The 20,018-nt window shown below is 34.2% G+C and overlaps 1 protein-coding gene across 2 annotated transcripts; it reads right to left on the bottom strand.

Moving 5' to 3' along the window:
- Nucleotides 1–329: 329 nt before the first annotated feature.
- LOC120195951 (vacuolar protein sorting-associated protein 13b-like) lies at nucleotides 330–14,599 on the bottom strand. 2 transcript variants are annotated; one of them, XM_039197879.1, is made up of 8 exons: nucleotides 14,102–14,599; nucleotides 13,915–14,008; nucleotides 13,761–13,803; nucleotides 13,492–13,560; nucleotides 12,497–12,558; nucleotides 11,940–12,132; nucleotides 521–586; nucleotides 330–423 (listed from the first exon to the last, which is right to left on the bottom strand). In XM_039197879.1, exons 4-8 carry the CDS (start codon nucleotides 13,504–13,506, stop codon nucleotides 340–342), a joined length of 420 nt encoding a protein of 139 aa, XP_039053810.1. In that variant the 5' UTR covers nucleotides 13,507–13,560; nucleotides 13,761–13,803; nucleotides 13,915–14,008; nucleotides 14,102–14,599; the 3' UTR covers nucleotides 330–339. The 2 variants fall into 2 exon arrangements, with proteins under 2 accessions (XP_039053810.1, XP_039053809.1); XM_039197878.1 differs by lacking the exons at nucleotides 330–423; nucleotides 521–586; nucleotides 11,940–12,132; nucleotides 12,497–12,558 and having other exon boundaries at nucleotides 13,514–13,560.
- Nucleotides 14,600–20,018: the final 5,419 nt, after the last annotated feature.

Raw genomic sequence — 20,018 nt, 5'->3', positions numbered from 1 at the left:
AGCAACTAAGAATCAACTTTAACTCTGAGCAGATATACTTGATCCCTACAATAATCTAAAATCAGCAATTAAGGAATTCAAATTACAGTATTACAAATGAACAAGTAGAACTGGGAGAAAATTATAAATATGAAAGCAATAAAAGTTATTTCCCATGGTTGTACCACCAAATCATAGTCAAAACTAAGTGAGATCACTGAAATTATAATTATCAAAACAACAAAGTTCTTACAAATGAGCATCATCAAGTCATATTAAGAAGTAGGCAAATCACTAAAAATTAAAGGAAAAGCTTCCAAATTAACATTATATATATATGATAGTGAAGAAACATCAAGCTTACTTCTCCCTTAACTGATTTGTAGTTAAGTAATCTGAAAGGATCAAGATTTGCTGCAACTGAATCTCATTCAAAGACACAACCTTAAAGAATTTAAGAACACAAATTAAAATTAAAATATCATCCAAAATAGTTGACAAAATAATAACGTGCCTACAATCAGTGAGAAGAAAAACTGACCAAACAGGTCATTTTAGCACTGATAGAATACTGAGGCAAATCATTATGTTTTCCATATCTGTTCACCTGCATAATAAAAAAGTATGACAGAAAAATCTAAAGGTGAGCAGTACTTATTCAATGAAAACTTTGTGGTTAATATATAGTAGATTGTAGACGTGTGTGTGATTAGTAGAAGATTAAGTTTACTTTGTACCTATCTCTTAGTTTATATATATATATATATAGGAAAGAGATGCTTCATTAAAAACCCTATCTCTTAGTAGTATAGTGTTATTTCTAAGTCTTATCCTAAGTATAGATAAAGATAAGATCCAAAGTAGTCCTAATTGTAGTTAAACACTATGTATTCAGTCTTCTATAGACTTATGTTGTAAATAGATTTTTCAAGTGAATATAGAAGAAAACATATTGTTTTCTCTTCATAGAAACTCCCATCATCTACATGGTATCAGATGTCTAGTTTTTTCGATCCACAAAAACCCAGAAAATGAATACCTCTACAAACTCTGAAATCAGTTTGGGATCTAATCAAACCCCTCCCAAACTGTCAACAGCTTCAACAAACAACTTGAGGACTTACTTTTTTTTTTATAGGAATAGAAGGCCTCATTAAAAACCTCCCTCATAGTTGTCTCTTTAAAGGAGACAAGTAGCGGAAGGAGGAAAAGAGTGCCTTAGTAGATTAATAACCAACAATTACATAAGATACCCAAACATTACAAAAGATTGCCTAAACAAAGAAACATAACCAAAATAAAGTGCCAAAAGCACAGCTCCTAAAAACAAACTCCACACTCACTAACCAATTCCTGACTTAGCTAGACCATCAGCTTCCACATTAATACATCTGCTGATATGCCTAATAACAACATTATAAAGCCCAACTGACTTCTGAATTTCTGTAATAAAATCAACAAGGTGAACCGGGCAGAGATCCGGGCTGTTGATCCATTTCACTGCCAGAAACGAGTCACTTTCTAAAATCAGATTTCCTTTGTCCCTCCAAACTGAATCAAAAAACATATCTAACCCCACTTTGATCGCAAAAATCTCAGCTAGAATAGGAGAACAAGGTCCTAAAGCTGTAGAGAATGAAACCAGCTTGTTATTACCAGCATCTTTAAGAACTCCACCAATACCACTCCTTTTCCAGTCAAAATTGACTGCCCCATCAACATTCATCTTAATGTACCAGGAAGGAGGAGGGCACCATTTTAATCTAGACAGTCGAAAATTAGAGGGGGATTTATGCTTATCCGCCAAAGTAAGATCTCCCACAAGGTTGTCCAAATGAATAGACAAATCCTTATTTTTTACTAAAAACCATGATGCCACCCTATACCTCACCAAAAAGAACAAATTATCTTTGTCCATCTTGCCATTCTCAAAAACAATCTGATTCCGGCACAGCCAAACAGACCACAAAACTGCTCCTGGAATAAATCTCCAAATATCCGAGTAGGGTCTAAGATGCAACCATGAAAGCAAAAAGCCTTTCGGATTATTAGGAAAGACTGAAATAACTTTCCACAAACGGAGTAGTTTTATCCAAATTTTCCAAACCTGGACACAGGAAAAGAATAAATGACTGACAGATTCTGGTTCCTGTCCACATAACACACAAAGAGGGTTTTCGATATCTTTAACCCCTCTTCTCAATAAAACAGTTTTGACAACCATCTTCTGATGAATAACTTGCCACAGGAAAATCTCTACCTTTGGTGGGACTAAGCCCTTCCACACAATCTCCAACCAAGAATTGTCAGATTCTGCTAAACTTGAAAATAATCTTGAGCAAGAATTAACCGAGAACTCACCATCCCCACTACCTTTCCACACAACACGGTCTCCACCCTTCAACAGCGGGCGAAAATTATCCAGCAACACCATCAGTTCCATCCAATGCTCAAACTCACTATCCATTAAATTCCTCCCAAGTTGTAAATCCCACACCCACTCCCCATTCGACAAACACCCAAAATCAGCTACAACACCTTCCTTATTAACAGACAGAGCAAAGAGCCTAGGAAACAAAGTCTTCAAGGAAACATTAGAAATCCAAGAATCAAGCCAAAATCTGATAGATTCTCCTTTTCCCACCTGAAGCACGAGATTATTTCGAAAGCATAATCCAAATGAGTCGTTAGACCAATAGTTATTTAAAACACCTTTCCAAATCCAAGACACATTAGAGGGCAACTTATCATATACCACAATAGAGCTCAAACCCACATTGTACTTAGAACAAATCAATGTCTTCCACCAAGAGTCCTTCTCTGTACCAAACTTCCAAACCCACTTGCCCAATAAAGCTCTATTCCGTAATTTTAGATCCGAAATTCCCAATCCCCCCAACTCTTTATTTTTACAGACTGTATTCCAATTAACCCAATGAAGCCTTTTCTTCTCAGCCGAAGAACCCCACAAGAAGTTGGCCAAAATAGATTCCAGTTTCTTCCTCACAACCACTGGCATTTTAAAAAGTGACATATAGTAATTAGGCAAAGCATTCAAGACTGAATTAATCAAGACTGTCCTTCCTGCTATTGATAAAGAAGACATTTTCCAGCCTGTTAATTTCTGGTAAAACTTATTTACAATCGGATCCCAAAGTTGAATTGAATTCCTCTTAGCACCCAATGGTAACCCCAAGTAGTCTGTCGGAAAGGAGTCTCTTAAACAACCAATAGAATCTGCCCACTCCCCAACAATGTTGTCTTGTAAATTGATACCAAAAATTCTGCTCTTCAACAAATTCAGCTGCAGCCCAGTACATAACTCAAAAACAACCAAAACCCTCTTCAGATTTGCCAATTGACCCTTTGCAGCTTTACAAAAAATAATCAAATCATCCGCAAATTGTAGATGAGACAGCATCGGCGAAGAATTATCAGAACCTAATTGAAAGCCCTCAAACAGCCCCAATGCAACTGCTTTAGACAGCAGTAGATTCAGAAATTCACCCACTATATTAAACAGAAGCGGGGATAGAGAACACCCTTGTCTGAGCCCTCTAGATATGTTAAAACTTTCAGTTGGAGAACCATTGACAAGAACTGAAATAGAAGTTGAACTTAAGCAATTATGAATCCACGACCTCCATCTTCTACTAAACCCCATACACTCCATAATTTTGATTAAAAAATTCCAGTCAACAGTGTCGTAGGCCCTCTTGAAATCCACTTTGAAGACAAGACCTTCCCTTCCTTTCCTCCTCCAAAAATCGATTGCTTCATTAGCAATTAAGGAGCAGTCACAAATCTGCCTTCCCGAGATGAAAGCAAATTGAGAATGACCAATTAACCCCCCTATGCACTGCCTTAACCTTCTTGACAAAACTTTAGACAAGATTTTGTAAAGTCCTCCTACCAAACTGATTGGTCTGTAATCCTCAATGCAGACTGGAAGCTGCTTCTTCGGAATTAGAGAGATGAAGGAATGATTGACACCTTTCCCAAACTTCTTCCCTTTGTAAAAATCTTCAAAAAACTTAAGAATGTCACCTTTCAAAACCGGCCAAAATTTCTTGAAAAAACCTAAGTTCAATCCGTCAGGACCTGGAGCTTTATTGCTATCCGAAGAAAGAACTGCTTCCCAACTTCCTCTTCCGAAAAAATCATGTCTAATTGAGCAACTTGATCCTCCGAAAGTCTAGAAAAAGTCAATTCCAACTTCTCAACTTCAACCGTCGGAATGGCATTGTAAGCGTTCTTGAAAAATTCAAAAATAGCAGCTTTAATCCTTATCGGATCCACAATCAAATTTCCACTCACATTTAAAGAATTAAGAGCATTCCTCCTCCCTCTATTTGTAGCACATTGATGGAAATACCTTGAATTTCTATCTACATCCATAATCCACTGCGCCCTTGATTTCTGGAACCAAACTAATTCTTCTTTTTTATATAATGTCCATAATTCACTTTTTTCTTTTGCAACATCCACCATAGAAACGGAAGGATTCCTTTGTTGTAATAGAGCTTCTTGGTTCGAAATTAGTCTCTCTTTGCTGTCAATCAAACTTTGAAGTTGCAATCTGCTTCCATTAGACCAATTCCTGATTTCAACCTTTAAAACTCTAAGTAGCTCCTCAATGTTCATCCTCTTCCTACTCTTTGCTTTTGAAATTTCCTTTTCCACAGCTTCCTTAAAACCCTTCTCCTCCATGATGTAATTGAACAATTTAAAGGGTTTCGGACCCCAATTAATCTTACTGGAATCCAATGCCACAGCATTGTGATCTGAAATTGACTTAGGTAATAACAGCTGCACAACATCCGGGAATAAGTCTAAGAATTCGGCAGAAAGTAAAAACCTATCCAACCTCACAAATGTAGGATCTTCCCTGTTGTTACCCCAAGTAAAACTTCCTCCCACCAAAGGCAGATCCATCAAACTTGAATGAAACAAAAACTCCCTGAACCACCCAATTGAATTTTCATTCAGATTTTTCCCCCACTTTTCTTCCTGTGACAAATGATTAGCCAATACCAGCCTTACCTAAACCATCAGCTTCAATATTTGTTGTCCTAGCTACCCATCGAATTACGCCCTCCAAAGCTAACCTAACAGCAATGTCCTTAACAATTGAAACATAAACATTAGGACATCTATCTATATTCTTAACCCACACCATCGACAATTTACTATCACTTTCGATAATCAAACGTTTCTTAAAACGTTGTCGAAGAGAATCAAAGAAAGTTAAACCCTTCTTAATAGCCTTCAGCTCCAACAAAGTAGAAGGACCTGGGCCAGTAGCCTTTTGGAAAGAACCCAGCACCGAACCATCATCATCTCTTAAGATTCCACCTATTCCACCTTTCTTCCAATCACCACTAACAGCTGCATCCACATTCAGTCTTAGAAAGCCCTTGGGAAGAGGAGACCAAGGCACAAGATTGATAATCGAATTTCTGGAAGATCAGCAGAAATCCCCAAGGAAGGGATCACTAATGACAGAGTCTTTAGAAATAGACCTTGAACTTAGCTAAGTACCAAGAAGCAAGCCTAAATCTTGTCGTGAAAAATAAATCAACTTGATCTAACAATCCCCCTTCAAACACAATGGCATTTCTAAATTTCCAAATTGTCCAAAGAACAACGCCCAGAATAAAGGATCAAATAGATGAATAAGACACCAAATCTTCCCAAGCTAATAGAAAACTTTGAGCATTTCCATGTAAAACCGAAGTGATTCTCCAAAACTTCATAAACCTATTCTATAGATTTCACGTAAGAGAGCAGGTGAAGAATAAATGTGAGGATGATTCTTTCTCCATTTTACATAAAGGGCATAAAATGTCCACAATCCCCGGAACCCCTCTCTTTAGTAATTCAGACTTTACTGTCAATTTCTAATGCACAACCTGCCACATAAAAGACTCCACTCTTGGAGGCACCAAACCCCTCAAATGTTATTCTTTCAAAAAGGATCAGCATCCGAATCAGAGGAGCATAACTTAATACAAGAGTTGACAGTGTAGACACCTTCCCCATTTCCTCTCCAAATCAGACCATCCCTCGACTCTTCGGAAAGACTTATATTATTTATGATAATCAGCAAGTCTGACAACTGATCCAGTTCCAATCACTCAAGTTTCTCCTCATCTGAACATGCCAAAACCAACCTGCTGATCGATACTGACCAAACTCTATTAACTTGCCATTCTGATTTATAGATAGTGCAAACAATCTAGGGAAAACAACTTTGAAAGGAGAATCTAACGCCCAGCTGTCATACCAAAATTGGACTTAAGCAATAACAAAGAGAAATAATAAATAGGAAGCGGTACTATGTTGATAATTTCAATAACAAAATTGGTCTTGCTTAAGTCGGTACTATGTTCGGTTGGTGCTTCAGGGGGTTTACTAAGTTGCTGGAATGACAATATTTTTGAGTTGGATAATCAATTTGTTTCTAGTAGATTTTTAGCTATTTCTGGGAGGTTTCGTGCAAATAATTTCAAATGTAGGTTCATCAATGTATATGGTCCGTCTGTTGAGGAGGAGAAAGGAGGCTTCTTTGAAGAATTAGGCATGTTCATTGGAGGTTACAGTGATCCTATTTGTGTTGGAGGGGACCTAAATGTTTATCTTCATGAGGACGAGAAGATGGGTAGGGCCCAAAATAGGAATTCAGTAAGATTTTCAGTCATTTTCTGCTGAACACAGGTTTAATTGATCTGCCATTGAGTGGGGGTCGATATACTTGGTGTAATAACCAAGATTCACCAACCTATGTTAGACTTGACAGATTTTTGGTTGATAGCCAGTTCTTAGCCGAATTTCCAGATTTAACTCAATCTCTTTTGCCCAGGTCTGTGTCTGACCATAATGCAATAATTATTGAAAATGGTGGGGATAATTAGGGAAAGAAACCTTTTAAACTTTTTAATTATCTGATGGATGAAGTCGGATTCGAGGATGTGGTCAGCTTATCAATTCGAGATTGTAAGAAAAACCAGAGGAATGCTGGAATTTTCAGCATACTGAAGAATACCAAAATGGCAATCAAAAATTGGGCAGGGAGGAGAGACAAGTTTCCAGGGGATTTGATTTCTGATCTTGAATCGAAAATTCAAAAGCTAGAGGTGGATATTCATCAGGGTCTAATTGATTACAGTTCTGAGATAGCACTTGAGTTGAAGAAATCAAGAGCAGAACTGTGGAGACTGTATAAGATAAAGGAGCAGATTTGGTTCCAGAACTCAAGATCGAAGTGGGTAGAAGATGGCGACAGAAACACAAGATATTTTCATACATGTGCTTCAGTTAGGAGGAAAAGAAATGCATTGAATGCTATTCTTGTCAATGGCAATTTTGTTCATGATTCGAATGTTATTAAAGCAACAGTTAGAGATCATTTTTTCAAGGCTTTCAATGATCAGTTTACTCTTCAAGTGGAAGACATTGGGCTGGATTTTTCTAGTATTACACTCGAACAGAGTTTGAGATTAGAGAAAGAATTTACCGAGGAGGAAATTTGGGAGTCTATTGAGTCTTGTAATGGGAATAAAGCTCCTGGGCCAGACGGTCTAAATATGGGATTTTTTAAAAGATTATGGAATATGCTTAAGGGAGATGTTTTGAAATTTTTCAATAATTTCTATTTGGGAAAAAAGTGGGAACACGGTATTAATCATACATTTATTACTCTTATCCCTAAGGTTTCTAATAGTGGCGATCTTGATGACTTTAGACCTATTAGCTTAGTTGGTGGATTATATAAGATCCTCTCCAAGTGTCTTTCGAGGAGGTTGAGGAGCTGTATTTCAGATTTAATCAGTCCCACACAATTTGCTTTTATTCCAGGCCGTCAAATATTAGATTGCTCGTTAATTGCCAATGAAGGAATTGATTTTTTGAGGAAAAATGGACTCAAAGGCTGTGTTTTCAAAGCTGATTTCAAGAAAGCTTATGATTCAGTGGATTGGAGTATTCTGTTTTTAGTTATGGAGAAAATGGGTTTTGGTTCAAGGTGGAGAGGCTGGATCAAAAAATGTGTTTCAACAGCTTCAGTATCTGTTCTGTTTAATGGAGTCCCTACTGAGGAAATTCCTATGGCAAAGGGTCTTAGGCAGGGATGTCCTTTATCCCCTCTACTATTTAATTTGATTGGTGAACTCCTTAATTTACTGATTTTAAAGGTTGTTTCACAGGGGCTGTTTTCTGGATTGGTTATTGAGAGGGGAGAGGGGTCTTTTAATCTTTCTCACTTACAGTTTGCGGATGATCTCATTATCTTTAGTGGTGCTTCGAAAATGCAAATTCTAAATGTAAAAAGGGTGCTTCGTGTATTCCAAGTTATTTCGGGTTTACAGCTCAATTTGAGGAAATGCAAGCTTTTTGGTGTGAATTTGAATGATGAGGAGGTGAATGAGTGGGCTAATACTATTGGTTGTTCTGTTGGAAGCTTTCCTTCTGAATATCTAGGGCTTCCTTTGGGGGCTTCTAGGAATTTTGTTGCTATCTGGAATATTGTAATCAGTAATTTTTTCAAAAAATTAATAGGATGGAAGGCTGCCTCTCTTTCTTTAGCAGGGAGACTGGTCTTGCTTAAGTCGGTACTATGTTCGCTTCCTATTTATTAGCAATAAAAGAGCAATCCAAGATTTATCGACCAGGAATGAAAGCAAATTGCGAAGCACTGATGATATCATTAATGCAACTTTCTCCATGTAAATTCTCTCACCTTTTTTCCCTAATACACAATGACATTTGGGACCCTTGAAGAATAAAACCTTCAAATGTCCAAGTGAAGGGAAAAGAAACAAGGATATTTAGTATCAAATAATGTATCCTTAATGCAGAAATCTCTATAAATATTAAATGATTGTTTAAATGTCAATTCGAGAAAAAGCAAAAAGTCTCCCCAATCCCTCTTAATTGTTTTATATCTACATTTCAAAACCTTCATAAAATAGCATAGTCATGTAAAAAAAATTGATAGTAGGAGACCTCATTAAAAACCTCTCTCATAGTTGGCTCTTGTGAAGAGGCAACTAGCGGAAGGAGGAAAAGAGTACCTCAATTTATAGATAAACTATAAATACATAAGAGTACATTTACACAATAAACTACCCGAAATAAAACACCAAGCATTACAACAATAGAACTCTACACATTCAACCAATACCCTCCTTAGCTAACTTATCAGCCTCCCAATTACAGTACCTAGGAATCAATCTGACAACAATCTCCCTAGCAGAAACTGGTGCCCCAATTTCCTCGACCATAGAACTGAAAAACGTATGGGCGGAGAACGGTATCAAAATCCAGTCCACTGCAATTTTACAATCGATCTCTATGATTAGTCTTCCCTTCAAAGCCCATTCAGAAGAAAGGAAAACATCAATTCCTTTTTTAATGGCTTTCAATTCAACCAAAGTAGGAGGACCTGACCCAACAGCAATAGAGAATATGGCTAAAGTATAGCAATTAGTCTTTCAAAATTCCTCCAATTCCACCTTGCAACCCATCACCTCTAACAGCCCCATCGACATTGAATTTAAAAAAATCAGGTGGCGGTGGAAGCCAGCATTTAACATTCTTTCCCTTAGAAGATTTAATACGAATCTTGTCTGCAAGCGAGGGATCCCCTACTAGTAAATCCGTCCATTTAGCCAGCTTAAATCTGGAAATAAAAAACAGAGAAGAACTGTCAAACTTGCAATTTTCAAACACAACCAAATTCCTAGCCTTCCATAATGACCAGAAAATAACTCCCGGGCTAAAATTCCAAATAGAGGAATAAGGCCTTAGAAAAGACCATGAAGAGAGCAGGGAAGAGGGGCAAGAAATATCCCAACACCTAAGAAATCTATTCCACAGCTCCCCTGTAACCGAGCATGAGATGAAAAGGTGTTGAATTGTTTCTTCATGCTTCTGGCATAAAGGACAAACCACATCTTCCAAGGGAACTCCTCTTTTCTTCAACTCCACTCTAACTGTCAATTTCTGATGAGAGATCTGCCAGAGAAATGCTTCAACTCTAGGAGGGACCAGACTAGACCAAACCCACTTATTCCACTCGAAACTACCTCCCGTTTTGGTAGATAGCGTTAATCGACAAGACTTGACTGAGAACAAACCATCACCTTTCCCTGACCAAGCAAGAAAGTAATCCACTGAATCATCCAGAACTATATTCTCAATCAAAGACATTAAGGCAACCCATTGATCTAATTCCCAATCGCATAGATTCCTCTTTAACTGAATATTCCAAATCCAACCATTATTTTCGAAGTTACCGAAATCTGCCACTTTCCCCCATTTGTTAGTATATAAAGAAAAAAATCCTGGGGAATTGACTTTTTATCGAATCATTAACCCAAACATCATTCCAGAATGCAATTGATCTACCATTACCCACTTGGATCTTCGAATTAGATCTCAAACAATCCCCTATTTCATCTTTTTTCACATAATTGTTCAGAATACCTCTCCAGATCCATGAGTCTTGAGTAGAGACAGCATATAGAGTCAAGTTATTACATTACTTTCTTGCTAAAGGGGAAAAACAAACAAACAAAAAAAAGCAAAACTTATGTTAACTTGTCAATCATCTGTCAACAGGTAGTCAATAATAACATTTCTTTCTATAAATTGATAGTTTGTATGGTGAAATCTTTTTTGAACTTTTACAATATCCTTGAGGGACTTTTTTTTTGTTGTTACATGCATTTGCAATAAATTTGCATGTAATTACTTAGGGTTATGGGAATTGGTTTCTTATGCTATCCTCTTGAAACTCATGCAGTACATGCATTGCTGCAGTTTTGGATTTGAATGCAGCAGCATAGAATCAGAAGATTAAGGTTACTTAGTAAAGTAAATACAGTTAAGCCAAAACTAAACTATGCACACTTGCACCTATTTTCATGACATTTTTTGCCGTTACAGACTTACAGTTATTGGTTTCAATAGAAACCTTTCAAAGCTTGTTAAACAGGTTGCGACTTTACTCCAAAAGATAAAATGTCAAGGTATAAGCATAGTTAAGTGAAGGAAAACTTTATAATATTTTATCAAGCTTACCATCTCAAACAGGATTTCTAAAGCTCAATATCAAATTGAATACAAGCATAGCTCAAAATCTAGATATATCAAGTTCTTAACGTTCGAGAATTTGCCCTGGTTCATTCACAACTCTACCTAACAAGGCTATAAAAAATTTAAACCTTCTAAAAAGGCCACCCTCCGGAAAATGAGAACTTTTAGCCAGTGACAAACACAAAATGTTTAAACTCATAACTCGTCTTTTTCACTTATATTCTCGGGAATGTTTTCACTCTTACCATCATTGGAACAGAAACCAGAAAACAAATGTTCAAAATTAACATATTTCCTTTGAAAAACAATCGAAGGAAATTCCTCCAACTCCCTATCCCACCTAACACCCAAACAAACATAACTTTGTTTTTCATTTGTGTGTCATCACCTTGTGGACTGTTGTAGGTAATTTAACGGTCATCTAATTCAGGAACAAATTTTAAATAGAATTAAGACTTCTTGAAAAAAGGGAAAAGTAAATAAGACCCTTCAAGATACTAACATGCTTTACAAGATGCCTACAATAAGGATGTGAGTAAAACAAGAAGTACAAGGAGAGAGAGAGTTACAGATTAATAGAACACACTAGATATTACATGACTTTTGTCATAAAAGAGACTAATAGAACAAAAAATAATTGCCATTACAATAAAAGAACAATTATCCAGAATAACAATGTTCATGAAAGATATAACTAGGAATGTCTTAAAAGCACCTCCATTGCTTTGCTACAAACTATTGTTTTTCTTTTCAGCACATGTATGGGTGCAGAAAGATCAACATTACATGGAGACCACAATGAAATTCAAAACGGGAATAAATCTTGAGCAAAAGAAATAAAAAATAAGATAAAATTTGCATACCAAAAGAGACAGTGATACGTTGAACGGATCTACTATATGTTCAGGCTTATCACCAACAAAGTGTGAATTGAACCAAGATTCAAAAAACCCAACATTGCTCATACTCAAATCCTTGCCAACATCTTTGGAGATGCCACAATAAATTTCTAACCCTTCAACCTCCACAATTTTGCTCTCCTGACCCATTTTCAACCTGCTTTATAAAGCAAGAAAGTATAAATGCATTTGAAAGTAAAGCTAATTACATATCAAAAAGATAATAAGGATCAGAATTAGAACTTCGTGAGTGTGGTTTTTTTTGGTGGAACTGATGAATAAGTAAAGAAGAAAACAAAATGCAAATTCAATTTGCTATTGGTGAATTGTGCTTAATAAATTAAAGCATAATAAGGCACATTTCACACACAAGCCAATCCACAACTATCATTGCCATTAAGTTGAGGAAGTTCAAATAAATTACTTCTTGAAGTCACTAAGACAGTCTACAAGGAAGAGAAGGCATGACTTTGAAAACTAAGATGAGCATCAAGAACATTATAGTAGACCAAAGAAATTACCCAACAGAATTTTGCTTTAACATTGTCAAGCTAGAAAATCTTAAACCAAATAAAACCTGCTCCTGCAAAACATTCAAGTAAATAAATGTTTTAAAACTTTAATAGAAATAAACTGCATAAAAATATAACAAAGAGAAAAGTTTATATAACAACCTAGCAAAAAGGTAATGCCAATTTTTAAAGAAAAACAAGGATTCCTCAAAGCATCCATATGTAATTAAGCCTCGGTTCATCCTCAGCATGTACCCATAAACATCCCATGCTTAATTTATGCAAGATCACTAATATCAGTGTAGGTTGTAGACGATAAAGATTTAAATTATTGTAATTATTATCAGCTAACAGTTTAGGATAAAATCTAACTCTTATCTCTTAATTAGTTTAGACAACTATTGTATCTTATCTCTTACCTATTAGATAGGATAGGATTTTGTTTAAAGTGATTGTACTAGAACTCTCTACAAATTAGTTTATTTAAGCAGACTTGCAGTTTTATACTAATCAAGGGAAAAAACACAGTGAATCCAATTGATCACTGTATAAAATACTCTCCTCAATTTTCTGCAATCAGAAATTGCCAATTATTGCAGCCAGATGCAAAATAAAGACAACACTTATTTTTTATATCACTATATGATCAAGTGGTTCACAAAGAAAAACTACAACGATCCCTTGGCTTATTGAGTCAGCCTTCATATACCGCGAATAGCAAGAATTAGACATTCCATCTTCGTGAATTTCTATTTCTTGTAAGAAATGGTGAAGTTCCAGTGTTCATATCACCAAAAAAGGACAATAAAGTGTACAAAAGAAAAAGAGAATACCAACAGACATAAAAAATAATCGCAAAAGGCATACAATCAGTACAAAGAAACGTGGGAAACATAAACAGCAGCAGTTGATATAGCATCAGAATAGTTATGATAAATGAAATATAAAACATTACAATAGTTCCTATAGAAAAAGCACAAGGCGGGAGAAGATGGTATGCTTACCGAATTTGATTGCATATCACAGTACAAAACATGGAAATTTCTAATGGACACCTGGATATTCTCAAGAACCTAGAAGGAAAAATCAATTGTCAGGAGTATCGAATACATTCAAAAGTCAGAACAATGTATTTGCAACATGCAGAAACAAAATCTGAAACAACAGAGGGCGCAAATGATCCACACAACCATACAATGAAATTGAACAATATATTTATCAGCAAAAATACTGAACGGAGAGGAAACAAATAAAGGGTTTCAAAAAATGGAACCTTTGTGGTAACAAGGGAATGAATGACCACCCTCCTTTATTATCTGCATGGGTTCCCAAGAATAGATTAATCTATAACCATCATTAAGCTAAAACATCACAACATATCAAAATTTTCTCTAGAAATTCAAAACATATAGACATAAATGACCAACCACAAACACGTAGTGATAGTTTAGCAAGCTCAGCAGCAGCAAGCTTAGCCTTCTTGCCAGCAAGTTCTCTTGTTTCAATGGCATCCATTCTCCACTGCCACAAAACTCATAAATCCATTATATTAGAGTTTTTCTTTTCTTTTCTTTAATTCAAAGAAATGAAGTAAGTTAGATGAATAAACAATACCTCATGATCGTCCCTGGGGGATGCGGAAAAAAAACATTCTCCAAAGCAATAAGAATGGGTTCACCTCCAATCAAACTCCAAGGAACCTTAATGCTGAGCCTCCCAACTCGACCTTGCTTCAAAGCAAAAGGTAATTGCAGATAATCGAAGGCTTCGAGGATGAGGTCTATGTCCTTCAATTCAACCTCAATGTTCCAAAGAGTGACCTTCACCTGGTCCTTCGAGAAATCCTTGACATATCGCCCAAGATATCCTAGTAGCACCTGATGAACCACTCTTTCCAGCATCTTTTTCGCCCCTTTTGCTATCGAACTAAAACGGAGACTTTTCTAGCATCGGTCGAAATTCATTCACGTACCGACGTTTTCAAAGCCCAAATAATGAAGATATTACGGCAGCTGGAAATTTCGATCTGTTCTCCCTTACCTACAATCAAGTGTATGATCCGTTATTTCAAAAAAAAAAAAGTGTATGATCCGTCCTTCAAAAAAAAATGTATGATCCGACACACAAAACCCTAAAACCAACGGTGCGACAGGTATATGGCTTAAAAAATATTATTGGTATTTTTATTATCTAAATAAAAAAATAGATAAAAAAATCGAAAATATTATTTTTTTATCGGATTTAATTATCGATATAGATTAATATGGTAAAAAAATAATGTTTTAGGTAGTATTCTATCGAAAATATTATTTTTTTACCGTGTTTACCTATATCGATAATTAATAATAATAATAAAACCGTTAGAAATGATAATGTTTTCGATCATTTTTTACAGGTTTTATTATTTAAAATAATAACAAAACCGGTAACATTTTTTTTTAATCGTATATTAAAACTATCGCACGTGAATATTTCTCAAAAGTAGTCCTCTAGTATTTTCTACTATAACAAAAAACACATATTTGCAATGTTGGAGGATTAAACATTTAGGGTAAAGTACAAATATGGTCACTAAACTATATTGAAATAATCTTATTGGCTATTTAAGTTTCTAAAGTTAGAAAACTTATTAAATTTGTCAACTTATTATAAAATAGTCATTATAAACTATAAAATAGTGATGAGTTTTGATAAGTTCAATGAGCTTTTTATAATATTTTTATAAGTTTAGTGGTTATTTTGTAATATTTTGATAAATTTTATGATCATTTTGTAATAATTTAACAAGGCATGATGATTATTTTTAAATTGTTTGAAAAGTTTAATAATGATTTTGTAACTTTTGAAACCTCAAGTGATAAATAGATCGCTTAAGTATAGTTCAATTATCATTTTTATACTTTAACCCCAAAAAATTACAATGTTTTTTCATTGGCTTAAGGGTTACCTTTACCTCTGTAGTAGACCAAATTTATCATTTTTGTCCAAATTGTATTTTTGCATCAATTTAGTCCTCAAAGTTGTTTAGTTGCATCATTATATACTTTTCCCCTAAGTTAAAACCCCAAACTATAAACCCTAAGTTAACATTTAAAGGTAATATGGTTATGCTTTAGGGTTTAAAGTTTATAATTTAGGGTTTTAAGTTAGGGGTAAGGTTATAGAATGATGCAATTGAGCAACTTTGAGAGCTAAATTGATGCGAAAATACGGTAGGGGCGAAAGTGATAAATTAGATCTATTATAGGGGCAAAAGTTACCATTTTGCCTTTTCCATTTAATAAAAAGTATGGTAAACTACACGTTTAATACATCAACTATCATTTTTGTAACGCCCTAAATCTCGGGTTAGTAGTTCGGGTCAACCCGAAGCCTAAAGTTGAGCCAAATTGGACCTTATAAAATAGTTGGACCCAATTTAGTGTTTGTGGGTTTGAGTTGGGCCTATGAGTTAGTTGGTGAAAGATGAATGTCTTATAAATTAGAAAATAGGGGGACTGAAAGTGCAATTTACTCAATTCTTAATTCAAAAGATGAAACTCCCATATTTTATGAGACATGCAGGAACAACTCCCCATTTTTTCCACCAAACACTCATCTTATTCTTCCATCTTCAAGTTGAAGGATTTAGAACTTGAAGTTTAGTTTGGGTCAAGCAAAGGTGAGATTATTAATCCTCACCCTCCAAACTTCAAAATGTATATTATATAATTTAAGAAACCATATTATATATATATATATATATTAAAAACTATATATATATATATATATATATATATATATATATATATATATATATTGTATAATAGAAATCCTTAGAATGCTCCCGGAAGAAAATGAGTATCTACAGTAATGATGTGACATATTATCATGTCAACGACAAGTGTTGACTATTAGTTAACTAAAAGCTTTTATCCAATTAGGGGATGATTTACCCCCAAAGCAAAATATATGAATTAAAGTACTTCAAAAAAATAATAGGGTCAAAGTGACTATTTTGTAAAACATTAGAAGTAAATTTTGGTATTATGCTTAGATTTTTTATTTTTTTAAAAAATATTTAATTTTATATATTTTTAAAGTTTAAGGAATAAATTTAAATATAATGAATATTAAGGATTAACTTTATTATTATATTTGAAGAAAATAAAAATAATAATTTGAAAAATGTTATCATTATTTTATTGATAAATATGAAGTAAATATCATATAGTATTTGTTCAAAGACTCTAAATCAATTGATAATAAATACTTAAATTCATGTCGATGCTCAAATCTGAAGCCTCTCAGAAAGATAATAAGCTTTTAACCATCTAGATTGTATGATATGTACCTGTATTACATTATTGAATTTAGTATAATATATGTATATATATCAAAATTCAAATAATTAATCTAAAAAATAACATAAAAAGGATTAATACAAAAATAAGTGCATGAAATTTGTCTAAAAAGTGTTTTAGTACCTAAATAATTTTTCGCTAAAAACAGGTGCCTAATGTTTCTAAAGGTATACATCTAGATGCCCGCATTTAAAATCACTGTTAACTAATCGTTAAGTGACATGTGTCACATTCTAGTATTTTTGAGAATTTATCAAAAAATAAAAAAAATATGTCTTCTAAAAAAAAGAGCAGTCCCCCGTGCTCCCTTTCCCCTGTAATAGGTCGTCGGCCTGCCGGCAGTGACCATCATTGTAACACCCCAACTCGTATCTGACCCGGATACGAGTCTGAGATGTCACATTGACATTTCAAAACCTTTAATCTTACAAAATAACAGAACATTTGAACTTATATTAAGAAAATACGATAATATATTGTTGAATTGTATTTGTTATAAAATTTTGAGGCAAAAACGTATTTTTGAACAGTAATTAACAGTGCCATGAACAGTGCTACAGTGATTTTCGTAAAATGTACACAAAACTCGTAAAAATTAATCGTTCCTTACTAGGCATTTACATTTACATATATGTGTTTAAAACATTCCAAAACTCAATCAAAGCGTATCCAATAAACACATTTTTTATTACATGCCAACTAAAATTCCATTTAACAAAATACATATAATTCAATCTATATTTCTGATCTGATCTTTGGTAAGGAGAACTGACCTGTCTTGTTCCTCTTTACTTCTCTTTTCGCTTTCCAAACCTACGTGTGAAACAATCACATGCTAAGTCATAGGCTTAGTGAGGTATATAAAACATATAATAAAACTATAGAACATTTCATATAATAAAATGCATACATATACATATACCATCATCATCATAATTTCTATTTATCATATAATTTTATACTTATCATTTATGTATATCATATAACACACATAACATAATATAATTCATGTAACATATTTCATATCATCGAAACATATACATCATATGTATTGTAATTATTATTGTCTCTTTATTAGCCCATGTACATTTTTGAGAACTTAAGGTATTCGAGTACATTGAGGTTGTGCACAAATGTTGTCACCACAGCTCGCATAAATTTGTATCGAAGTGCCACGTAGAATTTGTCCCGAAGGACCTCATAGAAATGCACCGTAGTGCCATATAAGATTGTCCATATGGACCATATATAAATTCCTTAAGAATCATACACATATACCAAGGATCAATGTAACACCCCCAACCCGTATCCGACCCGAATACGAGTCCGAAGTGTCACATGGACTTTTCAAACCTTGACTCTTCAGAAAAATCCCGGGAAATTTAAAACTTTATTTAAAACAAAATACAGACTTTATCAGAGTACTCGTACTTAATGACTTATTACATGCCAACACTTTATACATAACCAAAAACAAACTTTATCAAATATTTCTGATCTGATCTTTTGGTAAGGAAAACTGACCTGTCTTGCTCCGCATCACTCCTTACTCTTCTCGAAACCTACGTGTGAAACAATCACACGCTAAGTCGAAGACTTAGTGAGGCATAACCACTTATAATGCACTTTAAAACCTATATTGATACATGCATGGTTTGTTCTATCATGTTACAGCAAGTTCATGCATTTTTCATATCGTATAAAATCATATCAGAATAATTGCAGTAAATACATGCATACACATAATTCATCATTAACAGTTTATCATATAATCACATACTATTTCAATCAAACACTATACACACACAATATCATATCATTTCTATAGCATTTATCATACCACTAACTTATATTTGTTCATATCTCTGGATTAGCCCATGTACATATGTGAGAACTATCGATATGTGAGTCTATAGAGGTTGTGCACTATACTGTCACCACAGCTCGTATAAATGCACCGAAGTGCCCCGTAGAATTGCACCGAAGTGCCCGTAGAATTGCACCGTAGTGCCCGTAGAATGATGTCCATAAGGACCACGTAGAATTCCTTAAGAATCATATACATATACTATGGATCAAGTATGTGTCTTTCAAGACTTCACACAGGTTCCAAAGGATATACATATGTCCTAAAGAATCGAATAAACCCTCGACTCTTGGCATGCCAACTATACCCCTAGCTCTCATGACACATAACATGGGCGTTATCATTTATTTCATTTCAAATATACACATAAACTTGTAATTCACTTTCACATATCACGTATCACATAGCTTCTTTTCATATGATCACATAGTCACGTAGTTCACTTACCCGTAGATCATTTCCATATAATTCACATGTCACATATGTCATGTTTTCCTATAATTTCTATCATTTCTCACCCAATCACCTTTATTCATATAAACATACTTATCATATCTTGTTCACCTAAAATCATATACTTCATATAATATATCGAAACACCTAGAACACTTTCACGTAGCTTATAGTCATAAGTTTTGTCTCGTATCATATACTTGTTTTCACATATATATTTCCTATCAATTCTTATGCCATCACATAATTCCTTTAACATACATAACATATCATGTAACATTATAATAGAAATACTTATAAGTCATATCACTTAAAGCACATATACTTATAGTCACATTGCTTATATCTTAATCGTATGCCTTCTCTTAAACATATATATTCACATGTTCAGGTAATTCACCATTTCATCACATAATTGGGTATTCATATAACTCATTTCATTTCATTTCATATCTATATATATATATATATATATATATCCTCAAGATTATCCTAATATAAATCATATAGCACTCTTATATTTCGTATTCATCTAGGGCAGACTTATAAACATATCTCACTTCTATTATTTCTATATATAATCTAATCTGTTACTTAATTCAATTTCTTATAGCTCTTATAATCTTCTCATATAACTTCACAAATTTCTATCATTCAACCCATGTGTTAGTTTTATTTAAACCTATGAATCTTTCCCATCTAGCTTATCTTATACGTTCATCTTATCATTTATGTTCAAATCCCCTAGTTGGTGTACTATTTTCACTTCATCCTATAGATCAATATTATCCAGTTTATTTCACTTATCATATAAAAATATAATTATATTTTACTATGATCACATAGTTTATATCTCATACTTTGCTTT

This window comes from Hibiscus syriacus, unplaced genomic scaffold (assembly GCF_006381635.1).
Source record: "Hibiscus syriacus cultivar Baekdansim isolate YM2019G1 unplaced genomic scaffold, ASM638163v2 tig00117021_pilon, whole genome shotgun sequence".
NCBI lineage: Eukaryota > Viridiplantae > Streptophyta > Magnoliopsida > Malvales > Malvaceae > Hibiscus > Hibiscus syriacus.
This window is presented reverse-complemented; position numbering and strand designations above follow the sequence as displayed.